Source organism: Agelaius tricolor, unplaced genomic scaffold (genome assembly GCF_023055355.1).
Source record: "Agelaius tricolor isolate 1412-34295 unplaced genomic scaffold, bAgeTri1.0.p SCAF_16, whole genome shotgun sequence".
NCBI lineage: Eukaryota > Metazoa > Chordata > Aves > Passeriformes > Icteridae > Agelaius > Agelaius tricolor.
The window spans coordinates 3,214,198-3,236,804 of NW_027269276.1; the positions used below are offsets into that span (position 1 = coordinate 3,214,198).

Here is a 22,607-nt window from a genome sequence, read left to right on the forward strand (position 1 = left end):
AATCTCATTCTTTCTCCTGGAATATCAACCTCCAGGGGATGTGAGGCTCATAAAGTAGGGGCTGCTTTTACCACACAGGTTCTCCTCCTCTTCTCTCATTTGGCACATCATTAAAGCTTGCCAAAGACCCCAATCTTATTTTCTACAATTCTCAATCCCTTGGTACAGTGTTCTTGTGGTGCTTTCTCCTTTTCAGTGGGTTTGGGTTGTCTGGGAGCTGCTTGCTGCTCTCCTCTGGGATACCTCTGTTTCTAGAAGAAGTTCTCAGCAGCTCTGGGGCCATGTGCCTGTCCCTGTGTCACAACCTTCCTTCTCATGAGAAGTCCTGCACTGTTTCCTTCTGGACTTGCAGAGCTGCTCAGGGGGAAGGTCAGCCTTGGCTTGACCTGCCCAGGGGAAGAGTGGAAAGGAAGGAGTTTTCCATCACCTGTAGAGGTGGGAGTTGGAATGCTTGGGCTGAGGCTGCAGCCACACCCAGTGCTTGGGACAATGCCTCCCACACAGGCTCCAGAATCATCAGGGCTCTGACAGCACCCTGCTCTGACACCCAGAAGCAGCAGCACAGTTCACTGAGGTGCTCAAGAGCTTTTTGCCTTTGCTGACTTAGCAAGCTGATGGTGCAAAGCTGGAAGGTTTATCTGCCTTGCTGGATATCCATTTAATCTACAAAAAGCTTAGATCAGGCTAAATTCTGGCACACCTAGTCAAAGATGAGGTTATAGTTAATTGAGACCTTGTAGCAAGATGTAAACTAACCCAATAGATTCTAATAATTCATAAGGCTCCCCTGTTGTCAGCAATTGGTGTTGGGAGGGATGAAGTGAATGAACCCAGGAAAAGGTTTATGTTCTCAAACATTAATTTTTAGGGGATTTATTACACTTTGTGTGGTTATTTCCTTGATCAGTTCAAGCCTGGCTGGAAAATTACTGCTATCATGACAATTAAAATATCTGTATCATGATAATGCAAAAGAATTTCCTTATTTAGCAGTGAATCAAACCTTAAATATTTAAGTATTAATAATTCAAATACAGTTAATATGTGTCTATCCTTAACATTGAGTGTGAGGCCACATTTATGTGAAGATTGTCTGTGATATACAATGATCCATAGTAACTGGGGCTCAAGACAATATATTTACAAAATATAATGGTTTGTTCCTGTTTTTTCATTTCAATTTTGCAGCTGGCGATTTTCATTCTATCTGACATCCTCCATTGTTGGATTTATATTTCTGTACGATGTAAGTTAACTTTTTGAAAGATTGATACTGTATTTAAACAAAATAATTTCTAGATTTTCTGGAATCGCGTTGAAAGACTGTGAATTCAATAGCTCAGTGGGATCAGATCTTTACTGTATGTAATCTGGATGATGGGCTGCAATATGCACTGAGATTTAATTTTTAAGTTAAACTTTAGACCTTCTATGACAAAGGAATTTATGAGTAATCAGTATTTTTAAGGAACCTTGAAGAAGTCACGCAGATGGTTTTACAACATGCCTTGTTAACACCTACAAATGCATCACATGGCCATGTTTTCCTCAGAGGACACCATAAACTTTTTTTGGCAGCACTTTTGGTGGTCACAGCTATTTACTGAGGTGTTGCTGCTGAGTCAGAAGTTGGGAATAACAGAGATTGGTGCTTGTACCTCGGTGAGCCCTGCCTGGGGTGTCATTAGCGCTTCCCCAGGCAGCGGAACAGATCCCGGCGTGTCTCTGCTCATCTGGCCCTTGTCCCCATACACTGCTTCTCATCCTCATCCACTGCTCTGTGTGACTGGTAAACACAGCAAATCTAATCACTGTGGCAACATATCTTGAGTAATTGCAGTAATAAAACACACACCCACTGCTTTGGATGATGAAATTGTGAACTGGAACGTTTCAGGTGTCCTGAAAAGAAGCCAAAAAGCTGGGAACAATATAATAAATCTGAGCTGTAAGTTCCCTTTAGAAATTGGTGGAGAACAGTTATCAAGATTACAGCTTCTTAGCCTGCTCCACTTAGAGAGATTTTAAGTAGTGAAGATTTTGAGTTAAGGTGATAATTGTTGCTGAGCTGAGCAGTGTCTGACTGAGGTGTCTTCCCCAGAAACCCTGGTTTTACGACATATGGCAGACGTGGGTTGGTTATCCGTTTCAGGTGAGCTTTTTGGCACCGGGCCAGTGGCCTCCAGGCATTCCAGGTATTTCCCCATTGGAAGGGATAATCTACAGCAGCCTTTTCCCTCCACACGGGCACCACCTACAGAGGTGTGGCACCAAATCCTGCCCTTTTCGGGAAGTGCTGCCGACTGCTGCGGGACTTCCCTGGGATCTGCCTGAGCTACAACTTCCCCCTCCATCCTCCCCCCCCCCCAGCCCAGGATACCAGTTACTCACTGGAGATGTTATCAGTGCTCCCAGACTGGGTGCAGAACCCCTGCACTGCTCCAGGCCCCATGGTGCTTCAAGGCACTCTTATTGAAATAATAACTCTGCCCCATCCCACTGCCTTCTTATTCCTGTCCCAAACAGGGGCCAAGAATACAAATGATCCTGCCTCCAGCTGAGATTTCCCAGCTCCTGCTACACACCTGGGAAATGTACTGACCCAAGGCAGCAGCCAAGCTCTGCCCTCCCCTGGGCAGATCCGTAGGATTTTAGCATAAATAATTGACATTTCAGTTTATTATGTTAATTGTTCACCAAAACCGAGGGGTTTATTTGCAGTTGTTTGTAATTAAATGCAGAAGGATTCTGCATGTAGTTCTGTGACAGAAACATGGAGAAAAAGCATGCTAAAATCCAGAGGTGGGGGAGGAACTGTGGGAATTGAGAGTTTGGGCTGAGCAAAGGTTAACATACTTGGCTCTCAGAACATCCTTCTTAATGAAGCCCAGGACAGGAATTTAATTTAGCTTAATTTTTTAAGCAAGAGTCACCAGAGGAGCAGAAGTCAGGAAAGGAAAAAAGAAGTAATCTCACTTGACATTTACTTTTTCCTATTCTCAGAGTTAACTGTGTTTTTCCTCATCACAGACCTTGCTGCCATCCCAGTACTGGTACTACATGGCCGAGATCGGCTTTTACTGGTCTCTGATATTTACCCTTGGGATTGACATCAAACGGAAGGCAAGTGCTTGTGCCCGCGGGTGGCTCGGGGAGCGGGGCAAGGGCGCTCGCAGGGAGCAGCAGCGCCTGGAGCTGGGCGCAGCCACGGGAGGGCAGCATCAGCCCGCACAGCCCGGGAGCCCCGCGCCGCGCCCCGAGCCCCAGGGGCCGGGGGGGACCCCCAGGGGCTGGGATCCACCTGGATTTCCTTCTGTCCCTCCCAGGATTTCATGGCTCACGTTGTTCATCACCTGGCAGCCATCGGGCTGATGAGCGGCTCTTGGTGCGGCAATTACGTGCGGCTTGGAACTCTGGTAATGTTCGTGCACGACACTGCGGATTTCTGGCTCGAGGTAACCCTGCTGTCCAGCTGCTTGGAATTTTTTTTTTTTTATTTTTTTTTTCCTGTGTCCCGAGTTTTTTTGATTTTGGTGTCAATGACATTTTAATCTTTCTGCCACGAGTTTCATATGATCCCTTCCTGTCCCCACAGGGACGCAGCTTTGCAGATTTGTAACTTGTAAGATAAAAAAGATCTTCTAGATAATTTAAGCTGATACTTTATTACAGAATCCATTAGAGAAAGGAGCAGAAGATAATTTCCTCAGAACAGGAAATAAAGCTGCCTCCCTGGGTTACTCTTGTTTCACTGATAAAATTAGACCAGGTTGTCCACAGCATCACAGAATCACTGAGGCTGGACAAAACCTCTGACATCAAGTCCAACCTGTATCAGGCATTTTCTGGCAGAAGACAAGTTTCTTCTCCTGGACTGAACGGAAAGTCCCTTCCCTGCACTAATAAATATCAGTGGCAGTGTTTAAGAAGTGTCCTACTCTGCACAGATCACTGTGATCAGAGCTCTGGGCTTTTTGGAAGACACACACAGTGTTTCTTCACTAGAATTACCCTGAGTTTGTAACACCAGGTTTGAGGGCACAGTTTCATCACCTCTTTTGGTGGCAGTGCCAGTGTAAGCAGCCCTTGTGGGCTGTTGTGTGCCACTGTCCATTTCTGTTCCTGATACTCTATCTTAGTGTATCAGAACAACTAATTGTGGGGTTGTGCACTTGGGATTGGTCCAGATTAAGCAGGTTTTCTTGCTGGTTTACTTTTAATCCTAAATTGCTCCTAGGTCCAATTAACTCTGTGGCCTTACAAAGAGTTGAGTTGACAACTGGTAGGACAGCACTTGGATGGAAACTGGAGTTGAGTACCAGAACAATTTAATCCAGCCCTGCCACTCAAAAGGAGGAGGAGAAGACAAGTTAATCAAGCTGCTGTTTAAAACCTAGGCTTGGCACCTGCAGCTTTGCTCCTACTTGAAAACTTTGCCCAGGGTGGTTCCTAATGGAGCAGGGGGAGCTGGACAGTTCATTTAGGGGAGAAGCAGCACTTACAACCTTTATTAGTGTGATAGAGACCAGCACTGAGATCTCCTGCTCTCAAAAAGGAGAAGACAGGAGCTGAATCAGGCCCTGAGGGGGGTCAGTAACAGGCATGTCCCAGAACACCTGCATTTCAGGGATCTCCTGAATGTGCAGGGGTAGCAGCAGCTTCTCTTGGAATTCAGTCTGTTTGGAATCTGGTGGAAAAATGAGGAATTCTCTGTTCTAAAGAGCACTTTGTGTTTCCATGACACTTTATATTCTGGTCTGAGTGCTGTTCTTTAGGCCTTTGATGCAGAGTCCTTTCCTTCAAGATAAAAAAAGAAATATAAACAGAGAATCTGGTCTGATGGTGCTTTATTAGGTATCAGTAAAATGATTGCCTTACATGTCAAACTGGGAAGAAATACTCTTCCTGCTTAGGTGGAAGACGAGTCTTTATTTATGAAAACACAGAATTTATTTCAGAGAATATTTATAATATGTTTGGGGATTTTTATCCACTGCAGGCAGCCAAAATGTTTAATTATGCTCGCTGGGAGAAAACTTGCAACATACTGTTCATCATCTTCTCTATTGCATTCTTCATCACCAGGATGATCCTGTTCCCCTTCTGGTAAGCAAGATTTAATCCAGTCTCAGGCTTTTACTTCATTCCCACTCCCCCTGAAAGTTTAGTGTTTGTTGTCATGGAAAAAGGAAAGGAATGGACTGGACTTGAATGTTCTGCTACTGAGAAAATGGACAAAAACTGCCATTTTCTTTAAAAATTATTATGTAAAAATAATTTTAAATGAGCCTCTTTAACCTAAATAAAAGCTTGTATGCGTTATGTAACTTGTTTTGTAAATAGTAGTTAAATGCTTTAAGCCCCTGCATTTTCAAGGGGACTGAGCTCCTTAACTAAGAGAAATCCTTTTCCCATTCATTCCACCCTTTCTGCTGTAGCTGCAAAGTCAGAGTACATGACTGTAGTTAATTTTTTAGAGCCTTCTTTCTGCTACCCAGTTCTTGGGTAGTGCCTCACCTCGCTTGCATGAGGAGCACTCAAGAGAAGTTTAGGTGAACCAATTAATTTATGAAGTCAGCACAAATAAATCTTAACTTGCTAAATACTTGCATGCCTTTGGAGTGCTATGATTTAATCTGCTTTGGAGTATCCACATGGGTGCTTAACATGTTTATCTTTTAAAAAGTGTTTAATGTGTTTCACATTCACAGCTCTAATTTGCCCCTCCCTGCACATGGACAAACCCTTAGAGACTCAAGCTGGTTAAATTAATAGTTCTGAACATTGATCAACATAAGGCTTTAATTTCCTGTAGTATTTTCTTTCAGAAATGCTGATGTCTTTTACTTTATTGTTGTTTTTTTAATTAACTGTACAAGTGATCTGCAATCATTTTGCTTCACTGAGTTTCTTGTTCTTCAGTTCTTGAGCTTGGAAGCGAAACACGAGGAGATTAAAGGGACTCAAAGAGCCCCAAATAATATAGAAGTAGTGAAGTCTGAAGATGGACAAAACATATGTTAATTAACAAAAAGCCCTGTTGCAAAGCCTCTAGGATTTTCTCTCAAGTGTGGATTTCAGATTAGAGAGAATTTGCACTAAAAAAGGCATAGGCAAGCTCTGAGTTGCACAGTATCTAGACCACACAGAGATGGAGATCTGAAAAACAGGGACTTTTTCTAACCTCACTTAGAGTACTTCCATGCCAGACTCAAATTTCTCATCTTCTGAAGTCTGTATTTCAACAGAGATGCATAATCTAGTTAAGGCAGGGCTTGTTAATTGATCTACCATCTTTGCAGAGCTTTTTAATATTAATCAGCTTGGAATATGAGATTAGAAATAAGTGTAAATAGCATAAGGAAGAGATCTTGCACCTTAACAATGATCTTTATTTTTTAGGATTCTTCGTGCCACCCTATATCAGCCTACCTACTACTCCACCACTCCTGTCATAGCATATTTTTTATTCAATGGGATGCTATTAACCCTCCAAGGCTTGCATTTATATTGGGGTTACTTAATTTTCAAGATTTTGAAAAGGTTCGTTTTCCTAAAGGTAAGAAATTTGTTTCTTCAGAAAGATATGTGAAATATCAAACAGATGCCAATGCCTCCAATAGATTTACTTGGAATTTTATGATTTTCCTGAGCTTTCAAGTCATAATTTCTGATAGGGATCTACAGAGCATGGAGATGTTCAAATGTGCTTTGCACCTCTCATTGTCACACCCAGTGTCTTGGTTGGAAGACAGACTTCAGCTAGAACAGGGTTTTTTTGCCTGTATTTGATGTTTTGTACCAATAGTAAATGAGTCCCAGAACCTGAAGCCATAAGATGGTCCAGAACTCCTCAGGAATTTCTGTGTTCTGAGTAAAAGCATTCTTTGGTCACTGGGCTTTGTAGGAACTTACCAAAAAAGAAGTGAGTGAGTGATGAGATACTACAATTTGACTACAATTTTTCTGCAGGATTTAAATTTCTTCAGATTTGCCTAAATCTGAGGTCATCTAAACTTGAGCACTGGCTTGGGATCACAAAAACCAAATGAAGCATATCTGGTATTATATTATGACTCAATGAAATACTGTCATATTCAGCTGGAGCAGAGGAACAGTGCAAGTCTGGTCTGCCTAATCTGCTTTTACCTTGTAGAGAAAACTCACATGGGAAAAAACTCTGGATAAAACTGCCATTTATGTCTTGTTTGATTGCCTGAAGTAGTGACATTTTCACAAGGTCTCGTGCCATGAAATGTGCAGTGGAGTGCAGAGTAGATAAAATATTTATCAAAAAGCATTTAAGGGAAGGACTCTGGAGAATGTCTCTAAGATTTGGCACAAGTATTGACAGGTATATTTTTCTAGTTAAGATGAAATTTAAGTTGTGCTGTTGAAAAATGGTATTTTTTCTGAGGCTCAAGAAACAAAAACTTAATTAAACTGACTGTCCTTTTATCTGAAGCAGTTTATGCTGTGAAGCATCTTTAGGAAATAGAAATATTCCTTTCTCCCTGCATTTAATTGTTGTTTGAGTGCTAACAGGAACCATCTTGTAATTATTGGATTTTTGGATTCCATCGACTCTTACACAAACACACAGCTGGGTATCGTAGGGAGACCCAACATCTGCCCTTGACGTTACAAACTCAGCCCCTGTAAGACAGCAAACAGCAGCACAGGAGGGACAAATCTGTGGAGGAAATGGTTTATGTTGCTCTGCCTCTAAAACAATCTTCTGTGTGCCCTTAGACACTGAGAATCTTGTATTTCTTATGTGTCATATACCTCTGTTTGACCAATTACTACATTATTTCTGACCCAGGTGTAAAGTGCTTTACTTCTTTTTTTCCTTTGTGATTTTGGCCTTGTCTCTGTGCTGTTCTTGTTCCCTGTGCACAACCCCTCTTCAGAATGGAGAGACATCCCTCTGCCTCCCAGCTGAGGAAGAGGAAGGCTGGGCAGAGCTCTCCATCCACACTGGCTGGGGTTCTGATGGCACAGTGCCAGAAGGTGCTCAGATGCAGTGGTGAGCAGGACATTGCCAGGCCAGCTATATAAGGCCACTCTGCCCTGCCTGCTTTATGTGCCTTTGTAAGGGGCAGAAATGTTTTATTTTGAGATAAGAGCTTTGCTGTGTTCGTCACTGCTAAAAAATGGGAAAGCACCAAGCCTGCATCCCTACCACGGATTTGATTCCTTATACAGCTCTCTGAGAAGATGGTTTCCAAATAACATTTTTACAGTGGTAGCAGCAGCAGCCTGGGCCCTTTTCAGTCTGGATGACTTCAGCTGGCTTGCATGTGCAGCCTGTTTTCCATAGCAGTGGCAAACTTGGCTGTGAAAGCAGCCAGTGCCTCCAGAGCTGGAAAGGCAACGTTGAAAAGAATGGTGTTGGCAAGGAGGGTTTTTATACCAACATCTTTGTTACAGACAGGCTGCACACAAATAGCTGCTGCTATTTTAGGGAAATACCAGTAGACCATCATTCTGGTGTTAGTAGGGGTTTGTTTCTCTGCCCAAGACTAGCTGTTTTCTGAATGAAAACTTAGCAATTTTTGATATTTTTCTTGATGTAACAGTTAGCTACTTCAGATGGAAAAATGAAGTCATGGTGTAACTGGGAATAGAGGCTTCTGTTGTTTAACTGAAGGAAGCTCTGAGCATAGAAGGGTGTGAGGAAGTTTTCCAGTGCCCTCTTGTGCCTCAGTCCTGGAGTTTTGGGGTCACTGCACCCTTGAGAGTTGGTTGCTTCTTCCATGCTTTCCTGTTGCCCATGAGGAGAAGGTTTTTATTGAGAGTGGCTGGTCAGAAGCTCTTCATCTCAGCTGTCACCTCCCCCTGCACTGGCAGAGGGGACACTTGCCCTCAGCCCTCTGGGACAGCTGCTCAGCAACTGACTTGCTTCAGCAAAAAAAGAGCTTGCACTGAAAATCTTGTGGTTTTCCTCCTCCCAAATACTGCAGTGAGAGATGGCTGAAAATGAGGGAAAAGGAAAGAAGGCAGATGATCTTCTGCCATCCCTCTGTGTCCTGTTTCCCCAGCCGTGGAACTCTGGCCCAGGGACTGGTGGCTTCCAGGCTCAGGGGACTTGTGCCACCTTTCCCTTGGTGCCCTGGAAATGCCCTAAAAACAGGGAGTTCTCCATCCACAAGCTCAGCTGTAATCAGCTACTTCACATTAGGAAGCTTCTAATTTTCCATAGGGGTAAACTTGAGGGTTCAGAATTTTTTTCAAAACCATTATTCTTCCCTCTGGAAAATAGAAATGTTCCCTAAATGTCCTTTCTCATGTGACATTTGTGACCTTGTGTATGAGTAAGGCCTGTAAGCAAAGCCCTTCGAGGTCAGACCTGTAGCCATGTACCAGTTCTGCTTTGGGAGGAAGGAGGACATTCTTCAGTGTAATTTCTTTTCAAGTTAGGTCAGGCAATTGCAATGTTAGCTGCTGGCTGCCATCTTGATGTCCAAGGCCTTTTGTTGCTAGGAAACTCCTTGTGTTTCTGTAATATTGTTCAATTACATGGTTAAATTACCCACTTGTATCAAGTTTCAAGCACCACTGAAACATGTCTAGTCATCATGTCTGCACATATGAGAATATTTTAGGAAAATTGAAAAAGCATATAGAGAAGTATGTACATATGCACTGATTTAAAACATCTCGCCAGGAAAATCCCGTGGAGATTAAACATTTTATTTCCAAGGTCAGAAAAAGGGAGTGAATGACAGCAGCTTATAGCCACATTATTATGGCAAATTAAGATGTAAAATATATGTTAAACCCATTACACACTGAGTTAAGGTTTTGAGACCATGGTGCTTTAAATCTTGAAAAATGTGTAAGTTGTAGGAAATGGGCATGATGTCCACATGTCTCAGATACTTCAGGGCTGATGCAAAGTCCATCAGTGGAGGGTAATGGCAGGTTTCTAACAGACTGTAATGTGTCCAGGAATAGGTTTTCCTGCTCTTGTAATTGTTTTGCCACCATCAGACCACCTTCAGGGAAAGCAGTGAGCTGCTCACTAATGGCTGCTGTTATTTGGGAGTCAGCAGCAGCAGTTTCCTTGGATTCAGTGTGGTTCTTCCCTCTTCCTGAAGCAGAAAAGACCCTGCACTGCTGTAGATCAGCATTTTGGGCCTGTCACTCTTTAAAAACCTGTCTGTGGTCAATATTCCTTTGGCATTTTGTGCTTGGTAAGCTTTTTAAAGACTGCTTGGGCGTATCCTTGTCCATGGTTTGCTCAGTCCTTATTTGGCCCAAATTCCCAAGGCAACAGTGAGAGTTAGTGTTCAAAGAATTACTAAAAACAGAGTAGGGGAAACTAAAAATGATAAGAAAATACTATTTTGGGTTGAAATCAGAGCTGTGAAGTGCTTGTTATGATACTTCTGCTGTTCCCAGCCATCATTTTTCTACTGCAGCATTTTTTCTCTTACTTTTTTTATGCTTGATCTGCTGGCATCAAACAAATTGAAATTTAATGAGAATTAGCACATTCAGTGAGAAGTAATTTCCTTTAGAAAATTGCCATACTACAGGAGTTAAACAGAGGACAGGGTTTATTTCCTAACCTAGTGGCACATAAGATTTTGTTTTCTTGTGTTTTGTCAGGCCTGTGCTGCCCAGTGGTTGTTGAGGTGCTGGTAAAACACACCTAGAGGTGCACTTGCTTTAATTCCAAGTGGCTGTTTTAAAAGGAGCAACACATTCTAGAGAATAATGATAATCTAGTGAGTTACATTTTCATGACTGGAACTGGGAAGTTGTGGAAAAGCTTTTCCTGGATATTTTGTTGTTCCCTTCCCTGGGAAGGACCAGCTCTGCTTTGGAGTTTGAGCTCTCTCAGTGGAGGGCTGGCACAAACATGAGACAGTTTGAACTAGATTAGCAGGGGCTGCTTTTTCTCCATTTTAGAGGAAAACAGGTTGTGGAGAAGTTGAATTTGTTGGTTCTCAACAGATGAATATTTATAGCAGATTTTCTCATGAGGATGGCTTACTGGGGGAGCAAAACAGGCCAAATGAAAGCTTTCCCCCTTAGACATGAAAACCAGTCAATCTGGGAGCCTTCCCAGTTGGTTGAAATGATTGCCCTGGGGACATGAGCTGTTTAATAGCCTGGAGAGGGGAGTTAGCCAGCCAGGTCAGCAGCGTGGAGGCTCGTGCCCTAGTAAAGGGAAATTACTTCCTGTTATGACTTTCTTTCATCTGCATATTTCCCATTCTGCTCCAGCAATCTGGTTAAACCCAAAGCCTGGCTGCATGTCTCACTTGATGCTGCCAAACTGATCCAAGGGAGGAGGGTGGGAGGCAGGCAGAAGGAGCATGGAAGAGTTTGAGGTTTGCTGGATGGTATTTACAGTGGTAGGCAAGAGGAGCAGAGGAGCCCTGGAGTCAAGGCTCCCCCCAGACATGGGTATTGTCAAAGTGCAGCCCAACAGAGCCTGTGAAAGAGGAAAAGCCACCAGTTCTTCTCCACTGTGCCAATCTAAGATTACTCTTTGGTCTCTGGGGCCTCAGCCAGTTTTCCTGGCACTGGGAGTTAAAAGGCAGATTTCTGTTTAGATCTTTACATTTACTCCAGATTCTGAACGGGGTCAGCAGCTGAGCAGTGACTTCCAGGGAGGTGTGTTCTATATGCTTAGTGGATTGTATGTTACTCCACACACTAAAATACAATTCTCGGGTTTCAATACAGCAGCAATGTTCTTTGCTGGATTTTTTTAAAATTATTTTTCATAAACTCTGCTTAGAATGCCCATAATTCCACAATGTTTTTCACTTGAACATTATATAAAAATCAGGTAAAGCTTCAAAAACCTGGGTTAAAGGCTGTTATGATGATTGTGGAGGAATGAACTAATGAGAAACCACATAAAATCAATTGTGAGCATTTGATTGTAATAGATGGGTGGTGAAGGTATGCTGGGGTGGGAGCACTGGGGCAAAGTACCCTTCCACAGCCCTGCTGTGCACACACAGGACTGTGCAGGAGCAGCCTCAGTCCCCAGGCCAGAGTCCAACAAATTGGGGGTGTGGATGCTCCCTTTGCCTGTCTCACATTGGCCGAGCCATAAACAGCTCTGATGTGCTGCAATAAAAACCTGCTCTTTCCAAAGCTGCTGAGCTCCACTTCAGTAGGAGCTGCAGATGACCAGTGCCTCTAAGAATAGCAAACCAAGCCTCCCTGCAATCCCGAGGCTTCCTGGCCTGGCCATGCCCGAGGGTTGATGCAGGGCCAGGCTCTCAGCTGGTAGGAATGAGCACGGCTCAATGGGATTGTGTCCGTTTTCACCAGCAATGGATCTGGCCAAACAAGCACCCCCACCCCTCTCTGCGTGTTCCCTGGCACAAGGCAGCTCCACTTCTAGTAAATCCCCCATCCAAATGGTTCTTTTGATGTGCAAGTTCCTAATTCAGAGGAAAGACAAATGTTGGTAAAGTTTTTGCTCTAAAATTAATTGCTTTACCTTGCTGTTCACAGAAGGACATTTGCCGACAGATTTTCTGGCTTCTCATTTTAACTGCTTGTATCTTTTAATTTTCTAGCAGGATCTTTACAAAATGTTCCATTTCTTGCTAGTTTTATATATACACCTATATAAAAATTATATATGTGTAATACTGTGCATATGTATTTATTTTTTCAATTGCCAAAAATCAATTCACAGAGCGAAGCCTAAGCTTTTACAGAATTTTTGATGCCTTCGTTTACTACTTTTAATATATTCTGCAGAGATTTGAATTGTGACTGTGTTATGAGGTGAATAATTCTTATATTTTCAGAGGGAGTTACTGAACTGCAATCTGGTGAATCGATTTTAAAAAAGATTGAAATAAAGCTAGTTAATGATAGGATAATATCAATTGAGAAAATTGTTCTGTCTTGTATTTAAAGAAAATGTTTCCCTAGGAGGACCTAGGAGTGCTCCAAAATCATAATTACATGGCAAGAAGGGAGGAAATCCTTTAAAGGAGCAGTTTGTCCTCTGTAACACAACTGCAGTGAGTTTTGATCAGGCACACAGGGCACTGCAGGTTCCCCTCAGCAGGAAGCACATGGGACTCTGAGCAGGCCGGGATGGGTGTGCAGCAGCTCCAGGCTGGGATTTGTCCTGTGTAACTCAGGCTGTGCCTACCACCATTTCCAGGGCCCCTCTGTAACCAGTGGAGGAAGAGTGGGGTCCCCATCTCTGTATATTTGGCTCAGTAAGGAAACTGCATCAACTTTGTTCACTGGGTGCCACTCAAAGTGTTCCATACCCAGCCAGGGTGGTTACAAGGACTGGGTGGATTTTATGTATTGCAATATCAATACAGGAAAAAAAACATTACTTGTTAGGTATGCCACTGAAAATGAGGTGATGTTTAAGTAAGGATATAAAGTTTAGATGCATCACAATAGGAGTGGAATGGTCTGTGAGGATGTAGAGAAATGTCCCTGCTGGACAGAAGTGCCTGTCACACACCTGTGTGTTGTGGTCTCAGTCCACAGTGCTGCAAGGCTTCTGCAGGGATACTCCTTAGCAGCTGTGTTGTTTCAAAACATTAATTGAGTGCAGTATCATACCTCACTGAGAACAGCACGAGTGTCTGATCAGCTGTTTTGTAGCCAAAACAGCATTTCTAAGGAGTAAAAGTGCATGTTCTGATAAAAGTTCATACCACTGAACTCCTTGGCTTAAAGCAAGTTCTGTCCTAGGGTAAAAAAAAGTTCACTATAGAGAACAGCATCAAATGCCTATTATATTGTTCTTTGTTTCTTTGCCAACCGTGGATTTAAAATTGGAATAATTCAAAAAGCAGTGGGACATTATGAGTCACTCGGTACCTCCTGGGCTTTTGACATTATCGTAAAGCCCCGCAGGCTGCGGTGCGAGGTTCACTCAGTGCATTTCAATAACTCAGCCAGCAGACTCTGAGCAGCCACAGAGCCTGATTAGCTGCAAACAATGGCTTGGTTCTTCAGAGCACTCAGGGCACTCAGCCCCAGCTCCAGGTGTGCTGTGCTCAGTGACACCACCAGTCAGGTTCTCCTGGGGTTAAATTTATCCCGTCAGTCAAAATCAGGGACGTGTTCAAGTAGCAACATTTAGTTTTATAAAGCTGTTCTTTCCAATAATTGTGGAATTAGTGGAATTTTTAATTTTTTACAAGTCTTCTTTGAGTTCCCTCTGAAAACTGCCAGTGGAAAGCTTGGGGAATGGATATTACATAGAAGAGAGAGATGAAATAAGAGGACTTTTTGCCACAAGATGTCCAATACAATTAACTTAGAAAGTCTGCATCTTCATTTTAAACCTGCAGAAAGCAGAGTCCAACTGTGCATCTTCCATGGAAGATAAACATTATTTATGTTGCCTAGTATGTATGAGCTGAAAAGGGAAATATATTTTCCAATAAAATCTTCCAGGCTGGAAATACAGAAGAGTTTGCTTGAATCCAAATGTATATTGCTTAGTCTCAATAGGAAAGTAAAGACTTATTAAGTCATATGTCAGCTGAGTTGAATTATTGATGTTGAATTCAACATGTTGAACTCGGAGATTCATCAACTTTATAGTATTATTTGTTAGAAAAGTACCCCCTTCTATCTATTTGGACTGACTTTTTATAGTCTCTCTTGTTTATTATCTCTTTTATTTGAGGCAGTGGTTGCTGACCTGACTAATAGCTTTCATCTTTGTACTTCAAGCTGTTTCCATATGTGCAGGTGCTGTGGAATTTACTGTCTTTACATTGAAAAATCAAGATCTAGTCAATGTGTTTGTGGATGTTTAAATGAAAATATTTTTAAGGTAGAATTAAGGTATAAGGTTCTGATTTTAATAGAAGATACATTTAAGAGTCAGAAAATTCCAACTAAATGTTAAGAATAAGTATTTGAAAGTCCAGAAATTGGAATTTCACCAGATTAGAAAACAAAATTCTGGAATCAGCTCTGAATTGTTTTGATGCATCAGTAGTTGGTAAGAGAAATCCAGTTAACTGAATGTAAATTTTGCTTAGCCCAAAAAATTAACTGGTTCTAGTCTTGTCCCATTGGGGCCAAGTTGAAATCTTCTGATGCTGCTGAGAAGCCTGGAGTCAGTGTTGATTCCACCAGGTGGGTCAGGCCTGGACCATCTCCCACCACTCACATGGACACAGTTGGAATCATGGAATGGTTTGGGTTGGAAAGGACCTTAAAGCCCATCCCACTGCCCCAGGTTGCTCCAAGGCCTGTCCTGGCTTTGGACACTTCAGAGATCCACCCACAGCTGCTGTGGGCACCCTGTGCCAGACCTCCCCATCCTCACAGGAACTGACATTTGCCAGCAAGGGCCTTCCCCCTTCTGAGAAAGCAGAGGCACGTTGCTAAGGTTTCCTCTCTGTTTGTAGGATCAATCCACATTGCTACAGTTTATTTTTGCCTTTTAACACTGCCTGGCACTGTCTTTGCCTCTGCTCTTACACTTTGCACTTGAACTGCCCTGCTGGGGCAGATATGGAGCCCTGGCTGCAGTGTGACCTCAGCACTGGACCAAGATGCCACATTCCCAGTGAAGGGTGGTGTCTGCCCAGCCCCACTTCAGCAGTGAGGGTCCCATGGTGTCACCAGCCCAGGGGACAGGAAAGCTTCCATCAGCACAGCCCTGTCCTGCTGCTGCTCTCCTCAGCTGGGGCACAGTGCAGGGCCAAGGGCTTGTCAGGAGGGAAGAGATCTCCGAGTGCTTTATTGAGAGACAAACTTGTACAATTAGGAGTGAATTCTCTGCTAGTTTAGATGGAGATTTGAGCAGTATTTTTCTGCTAACAAGAGAATTTTGTCCATCTCTTAATTTGAAGAACTCTTTTTTTTCCATGAAGTCGCTTAGAGGGTTCTTCACTGTTCATCTAGTGCTAATGGCTTCAATGACACATGTTCTAACAGCAGTGAAATGCAAGAAGCCAAAACTACCTTAACAAATACGGTTCATTTAGCTAAAAGAGGCAGACTGAGCAGCAGGTGGAAGGGTTAAACAAAAGGAAAAAAAAGATTATAAAAGTTTGTAGCTTTGGCTTCACTACAAATGGCTCTCTTGCAGACTTTATAGCATTAGTGTTGCTTCTCATAAACCTTGAAACCATTCATCCATTTAGAAAGATTAAATTGGTTAGTCATCCAAACCAGAAAACGTACACATCCATTTTGTCTGTTACCCAAAACCAGCTGAAGTATAAGAAATGCAGTTGATGCCATTAAACTAAAGCATTGAGTATTAATGATGGCCTCAGCTGTGGTATTTACAGTTTGCCAGCTCTTGTGTTCCTGATAGTATATTCATCTGCTGCTGCTCAGGGACAGTCTGAGCAGAGCCTTTGAGTTGGAAAACATGAGTATAATATATGATGTGAGGGGCTCAGAGAAAACATCTTGGTATTAAAGTGGGGAAAATCCTACAAATGTTACAACTTTTGTTATTATTAGAAGGTCAAAGTTAAGAGGCACAAACTTCACTTAGGATATCCTAATATATTTATAATGGTCTGTTAAACAGTTTGCAAAGACAGGTTTGTTTGGATTTCCAGTTACAGATGAAGCTATTGCTATTTCAAGTTCTGTCACTTAAACAAGCCAGACAAAAATGGCCAGACTCTCCTAAAGCAGGAATTTGTAGAGGCACTTGGTCAGGAAGCAAGTTTATTATTACAAAATCTAATAAAAATTAGATTTAATTTAGCAGCATTTTTTCTTGATTAATATCAGGATTTCAGAAGTAACACTCTTTCCCAGAATTAAGAAAATTTGCAGTGATTACTTCAGAATATGAAGAAATTTAATTCTGCTGCTTTGAAATCTGTAAGATGTTCTCTCAAAGGCAGGGATTTACAGTGAGCTGGAAAAAACATGACATGTTTTTTAATTATTACATATAGTGCCTTTAATCAGAGCATCCAGCCTGACAGCATTAAAACTGGGAAGCCAACTCTATCTGAGTTTCCAGTTCCATGCTGGAAATGCCAGCTCATTCCTGTAGGAAACAGGAATCAATATCACAAACTGGCCATCATTCAAAGCAGAGCAGTTTGCCAGCTGTTCTTCAGCACATGCCTGAGCCACCAGCAACTTGTGTGCAGCACAAGGAGGGACTCCAAATGAAATACCACAAACTTCCCTGACATTATTCCCAGGGAGTCCCAAAGTGCTGCTCCTGTCACTGCCCACAGTGCAGCCTCAGGGAGATGAGAGCACTTCCAGGGAGTGCAGTGGATTTGGCATCAGGGACTCCTTAGGATTAGTTTGCTTTTCTTTCTGAAACATTTCTGGTGGCAGAAAAGCAACAATCTTTCCCCCCCACCCCTCAGCATTTGTCTTTTACTGCAGATACAAATGGCAAAAATACCAGGAGGGAGTGAGGTGATCTGAAAGAGCCAGAACCTCATAAATTGTGTGGGAAAGGCTGTCTTGCCTTTTCTCTAACTGATGGCATGCCAAGTTTATTTTACAGTATTTACAGTAAGATTTGTTTGTTTTGATACCCTTTGTAAGTTGTTAGGGAAAAGGCAAAAGAAAATCTCCAGGAAGTTTATAGTTTGTGATGAGCCAGAGCTCAGGCTTTAATTTGCTTTCTAGCCCTATACTTTTACTAGGAGTGTAATATATGAAGGGATATGAGATTGCAATTGGATGAGTTATTACTGGGCTGTTATTTATTTTCTCTGTATGAATTTGGTGCTTAAGAAAGACCTCAGAGCAGCACGCTAAGGAAGTGGAATTGTTAATTCATTCCAAGAGCAGATACAGGAGGGGCAGGAACAACCCTGGTTTCTCCTCCCTGCGTCACTGCTCTGACCTTGGCACATCACAGGGAGCACAAGCAGCCTCTGCCTGTGCAGCTGGATGACATGAGAGCAGATTGATCCATGATGGAGTGGTCCCTGTGTGGCTGTGCAGGCAGGGGATTGTCTGTGCTGAATTTCTGCCAGCTCCAGCACAGGCTTAGGAGGCAGAGCTCTGTCATGAGGAGGAGCCCCAGCATCCTGCAGTACAGACACACAAAAAGTGGTGCCTGTTCTCAGGAATTAGGAAGAAGGAAGAGTTTTCTGGATGTACAACATCTCTCACTAGAGCATCCTGCCCTGAGTCTGTGGAGCAGGTCACCCACTGGTGTGGAAAGTCCTCCAGGCAGGTGCTGCTCTTGTGAGCTTGTTGCACTGGAGGAAAGAGGGGTGTTTGGCTTTAATGCTGAAGCCTCAATTGTTTGAAACAAACTTCTTTACACATTTTAGGGCCTTGGGTTATGGCAGGAGTTGAGAAATAGGAAACTAATGGTGTGGTTTTTTATGTGCCGTGACAAACAGCACAGCATGGTCTCACCTCTCCCTGAAACACGGAGTAGATGTGATGAATTTTCTCTCTGTGGTGGAAACATTCACTGTTTCCATTTTTGACTGTCTGGGATGAAGCATGATTGCCAAATGCTAGGAGCTGTCCCTATGGAGCTGGGGAGGGATTTTCCTGAGGGCAGACTCCTTGCTGACCCCTTCCATCCCTGCTCCTGGAGCAGCCATTCTCCCCCTGGGCAGTTCCCTTAGCAGGGTGATGAACCCAAGATGCACAACAGCTGTACAGACACAGCCTCCCCCGTGCCAGTGTTGATGTGCTGTGTATGCCACTGAGCAGGAAAGAGCATTTTAGGGTCAGCAAGTGTCTTTGTGCAAAGTTGGTGCCAGGAGATGCTGGCACAACTCATCGCTGTTTAGTTTACACCTGTCAGAAACAGGCAGCCTCTCAGCTCCTGTGTTTGGGTGAGTGTATTCATCATATTTAGCTTTTAAACAATATTCTTTTCATCTTCCCTGCACTTCACACCTGTTAATTAATCCCACAGCACCCAGGGATTAATAGCCACACTTTACAGGGAAAAGCAGAAATGAACAAGAGGTCAAGTGGCTGGGCTGAGGTCATGGAAGCAGTTTTGTCTAAAGGACATTTGGTTCTGCAGAATTAAAGTGCTGTTAATTGATCTCCCCTTGGACGTCAATCTCCATTTTGGGGGCAGGGTGTGTTTCTGGGGGGCAGTAAAATATGTTCACAGTGCTTTCTTCTCCCTAGGACTTGAAAGATGACCGGAGTGATGAAGAGGAGGAAGATTCTCTTACAGACACTGAAGAGGAGTCCACAAAGAGTGGCACCAAGAACAGCAGTGGGTCAAGCAAACACCTCCTGAGCAGCAGTCACCACTAGCCCTGTCCTGTCTCACCTCCTGCAGTGATTCCTGCTCTGGTTTCAGCCCAACCTACAGGACAGGATTTAAGTCAAAAGGCTTGTGAGAGACTGTGATTGATTTATTGTTGGCTACTGGGCCTGGAAAAAAGCCCAGTTTAGAGGGGAGGGAGAAATTGCGTAACATGACAAAATGTGTTAATGACCCACTTTCAGAATCGTTGTGGAGTGTGTGGAAAGATGTTGGGACACGCTGACTGACAGTGCTCCACGAGGGCAAAGCTCAAGAGAGTCAAGTAATTTAGTGTCCTGTTGATTCTAATGTTGGTTTTCAATCTGATATATTTCATAAAACAATTTAAATCACAGATGTTTTGTGGTAGGTAGGTAGTGTGAACTCCATTAGGAACCAGAATTACTCAATGTGGGAAAAATTTGATAGTGCTGTACAGTGACTGGCATTTTATCTTTACTTTTCAGTTTAAACCCTCATCAAAATGGGTATTTTTCTGACTTATGTTTCATTTCCTGGAGGCCAGGGGAAGCAAACATGGAGGAATTCAAATTACTTGTCTGTGAAGGGTTGGCTTCAGTGTAGAAATATAGCCTTTCTCTGAAGTGATAGATAGCTGAAATATTGTGTCAAGGAAGTCACTGTTGAAACACCAAAACTCAGCCCCAATTCTCCACTGAGCTCCAGGCTTCTCAAATGTCTTTCAGTCATTTTAGCCCAGTGTTAGAACAGAAGGTGCAGAAGGGAGAGAAGAGGGGAAATGGAAATTGGGAAAAACACCCTCTGCTCCTCACTCATCTTCAGACTGGAAAGTTAATGCCAAATCTCATCCATTCCCTTCTTGTGACCTTGTCTCACAGCTTTGGATGCTGCCTTCTCTGGAGTGAGGCCACCAAGCTCTGATTTGTGGTTCTGGAGTGTTCACTGCAGGTACCTGGGCACTGGGGAGCACAGGACAGGCACAGGATGCCACACTGTCACTGCTGGGGGTTCTTTGATACCAGGATCTGTATTTCCAACTCTGCTCTTTTATAAAATGGGGAATCACATCAGCTAGACCCAAACTTGGATGTATGTGACTTCAGCCACAGGCTGGTCATGCTGCAACCAGTGGGTGACAGCTCCTCTTACCCAAAGTGCCTCTATCCTAAATCTGCACTTCTGTTCTAACACAAGTGGGGCTGCAGCAGCATTTTCAGTCCTGAGGCTCTCCATGGAGAGCACAGGCCTTGTAAACAGGGTGGTGCCAGTCCCATTTCCCTCTGCATTAGCTCACAGAGTCATAAAGGATTTGTGTCATAAGTTTGGGAGGCGAGAGGCTCTGCATGTGGTTCTACAGTAGCTGAGATCATCTGGGGAGCTAAATCCAGTAGTTTGATGGAGGCCAGGGGACCACTCCTAGAGCAGCCTCAGTCAGAGCGTTCGGGTCAGAGCGGCTCCGTTCCCTCCAGCAGGAATTGGTGACCTACAGGAAGTGTTACAGGACTGACTTGTTTTCCCAAGGTTTCCTTGGCAAGTGGGATGTAATTCAGTGACTGAAGCATTGAAAGAATGGGAAATGTTTGGGATCTCAGATATGAAGAAAGAAGTTGGTTTCATGCAGTTACAAGAAGCTGTAGGAGGGCTTTGGTACAGAGGCTTTTTTTACAGTGTCTACGTTTTTACTTGTACTTTGACTATTTTGGACCCAAATGTTCATGTTTTACCTCAAAGGGAATTGCACTGAGGAAGGAGCATGGGCTACAGCTTCTGAGGAGGAAGGGAGATGTGTGGTGGTGGAAAAGGACCCCTGTCCTGGTGCTTGTGGTTCAGTGGTGCCACTTGGGCTGAGTGGGCAGAACCTGTGAGCAGCCTTTGGCCACCAGTGCCCTTCCTGCACGGATGAGGAGAACACCTTAAATACTGCAGGGGGGAAGTATGGGGAGTTTCAGCACTGATGGCAACATGTAAAGCAACTGGAGAGTTTGGCAGGGGCACAGTTGTTGTTATCAGGGCCCGTTTATTGCCTGCGTGAAAAACACTTTCCTAACAAAACGTGGAAATCCGGCGTCTTGGAGGATTTACACTTCCTTGAGAGAGACAACGGCACTTTCTTCAGGATCTAACGGGCTTTTGGGAGGTGGCCAGGGTATTATCATTTGGTTTTGGTGCCAGAAGCTTTCCTCCTATGACTAGGAAAGGAATTTAGGAAAGGAAACACAAAGGATGATGTTGTCACAGGAATGAGCCTCTGAACAACTACTGATTTTTAAACTGGAATTTATAGTCTCCTTGAGGCCAAAACTTTGCCTTTCCTACTCAGGACAAGTCTCCCACTGAAGCCAATTAATTCTATTGGAGTCTTGCCTAGGAGAAATTTTGGACTGCAGTTATCCAACCTAATTGCAAGAACTGTTGTTCTAAGTTGATGTGAAACTGGGATCTTAGAGGAAGAACAAAAGGTAGATAAATACACTCAGGTATAAAACTTTGAGGGAAATTTTGTGTGAGTGCAGAAGAATATGGAAGAAAGTAGCATCCTGTAGGTGAAGTCTGGGCACAGTAAGCAACTAAGTAACATTGCAGGGGGATGGGTGGAAGGCAGGCAGGCCATGGAGGGCCCTTTCCAGGGATTACTGTCATGGACAACCAAGGGGATTACACCTAAAAATTCTGAATGTAAACCACTAGGTCCTGGTAATAAATACCCACAACACAGAAAGAAGTAGGAATGGGCTGTCAGAGTGTCCTCTGTCAACATCAGATTGGTCATTCCTGGAGTTATGTGCATTTAATTTCCCCCTTTCTACTGATGGAAACTCAGAAACAAGAAGCTGAGGTCATGGGGGCACAATTTCTGCTAAAGAAATTTATGTCATGGTGCTTCAAGATTTTCAGTCTATTCAATGCAATGCAATGAAGATTCACCATTTTTATAATCTTGTTGTACAAAGAGTCTCAAAGTGCAAGTGCAGAACAACCCACAGCTGTGGGTGTGTGTGGGAGCACAGATAGACTCTAACATTTTCTTTTTACCATTTCACACAGCGTGTCCTGGTTCAATGAGTTGACACTGTGCATCTGGCTTTGCTGTGCCACTTTGACTGTGCCACATATTTCTGATAGAGCTCTAGACTGCAAATCACACCTTAGTCCATAAGATGCAGGGGAAACTCTTCTGTTCAGTTTAATTTCTCTGGATTTAGTTCGGGTGTTCCTGTCTGTGTGTACTCTGCTTCCTCCATACTTGTGTCATACTTAGATTTACCAGCCTGCTCTGGATTGGGTTTACACATCTCCTTTACTCCACAGAACTCATTTTGGCTATTCATGTTATTTGGTGTAATTATCTTTTTTTTTTTGTTCTTAAAGCCACTGACTTTGGTAAGTTGAAATACACACTACAAATAAATATTTTTTA

General features: G+C 43.2%; 1 protein-coding gene across 2 annotated transcripts in view; it reads left to right on the forward strand.

Moving 5' to 3' along the window:
• The window catches only part of CERS3 (ceramide synthase 3), a 54,546-nt gene extending 31,939 nt beyond the window's left edge, over positions 1 to 22,607 (forward strand). For both annotated transcript variants that reach the window (XM_071441237.1, XM_071441236.1), the window contains 7 exons: positions 1,189 to 1,246; positions 2,102 to 2,152; positions 3,031 to 3,123; positions 3,327 to 3,455; positions 5,000 to 5,106; positions 6,403 to 6,559; positions 19,084 to 22,607. In XM_071441237.1, the coding sequence (XP_071297338.1) occupies positions 1,189 to 1,246; positions 2,102 to 2,152; positions 3,031 to 3,123; positions 3,327 to 3,455; positions 5,000 to 5,106; positions 6,403 to 6,559; positions 19,084 to 19,215 (727 nt within the window). In that variant the 3' untranslated portion in view covers positions 19,216 to 22,607. The remainder of the gene's footprint in view (positions 1 to 1,188; positions 1,247 to 2,101; positions 2,153 to 3,030; positions 3,124 to 3,326; positions 3,456 to 4,999; positions 5,107 to 6,402; positions 6,560 to 19,083) is intronic.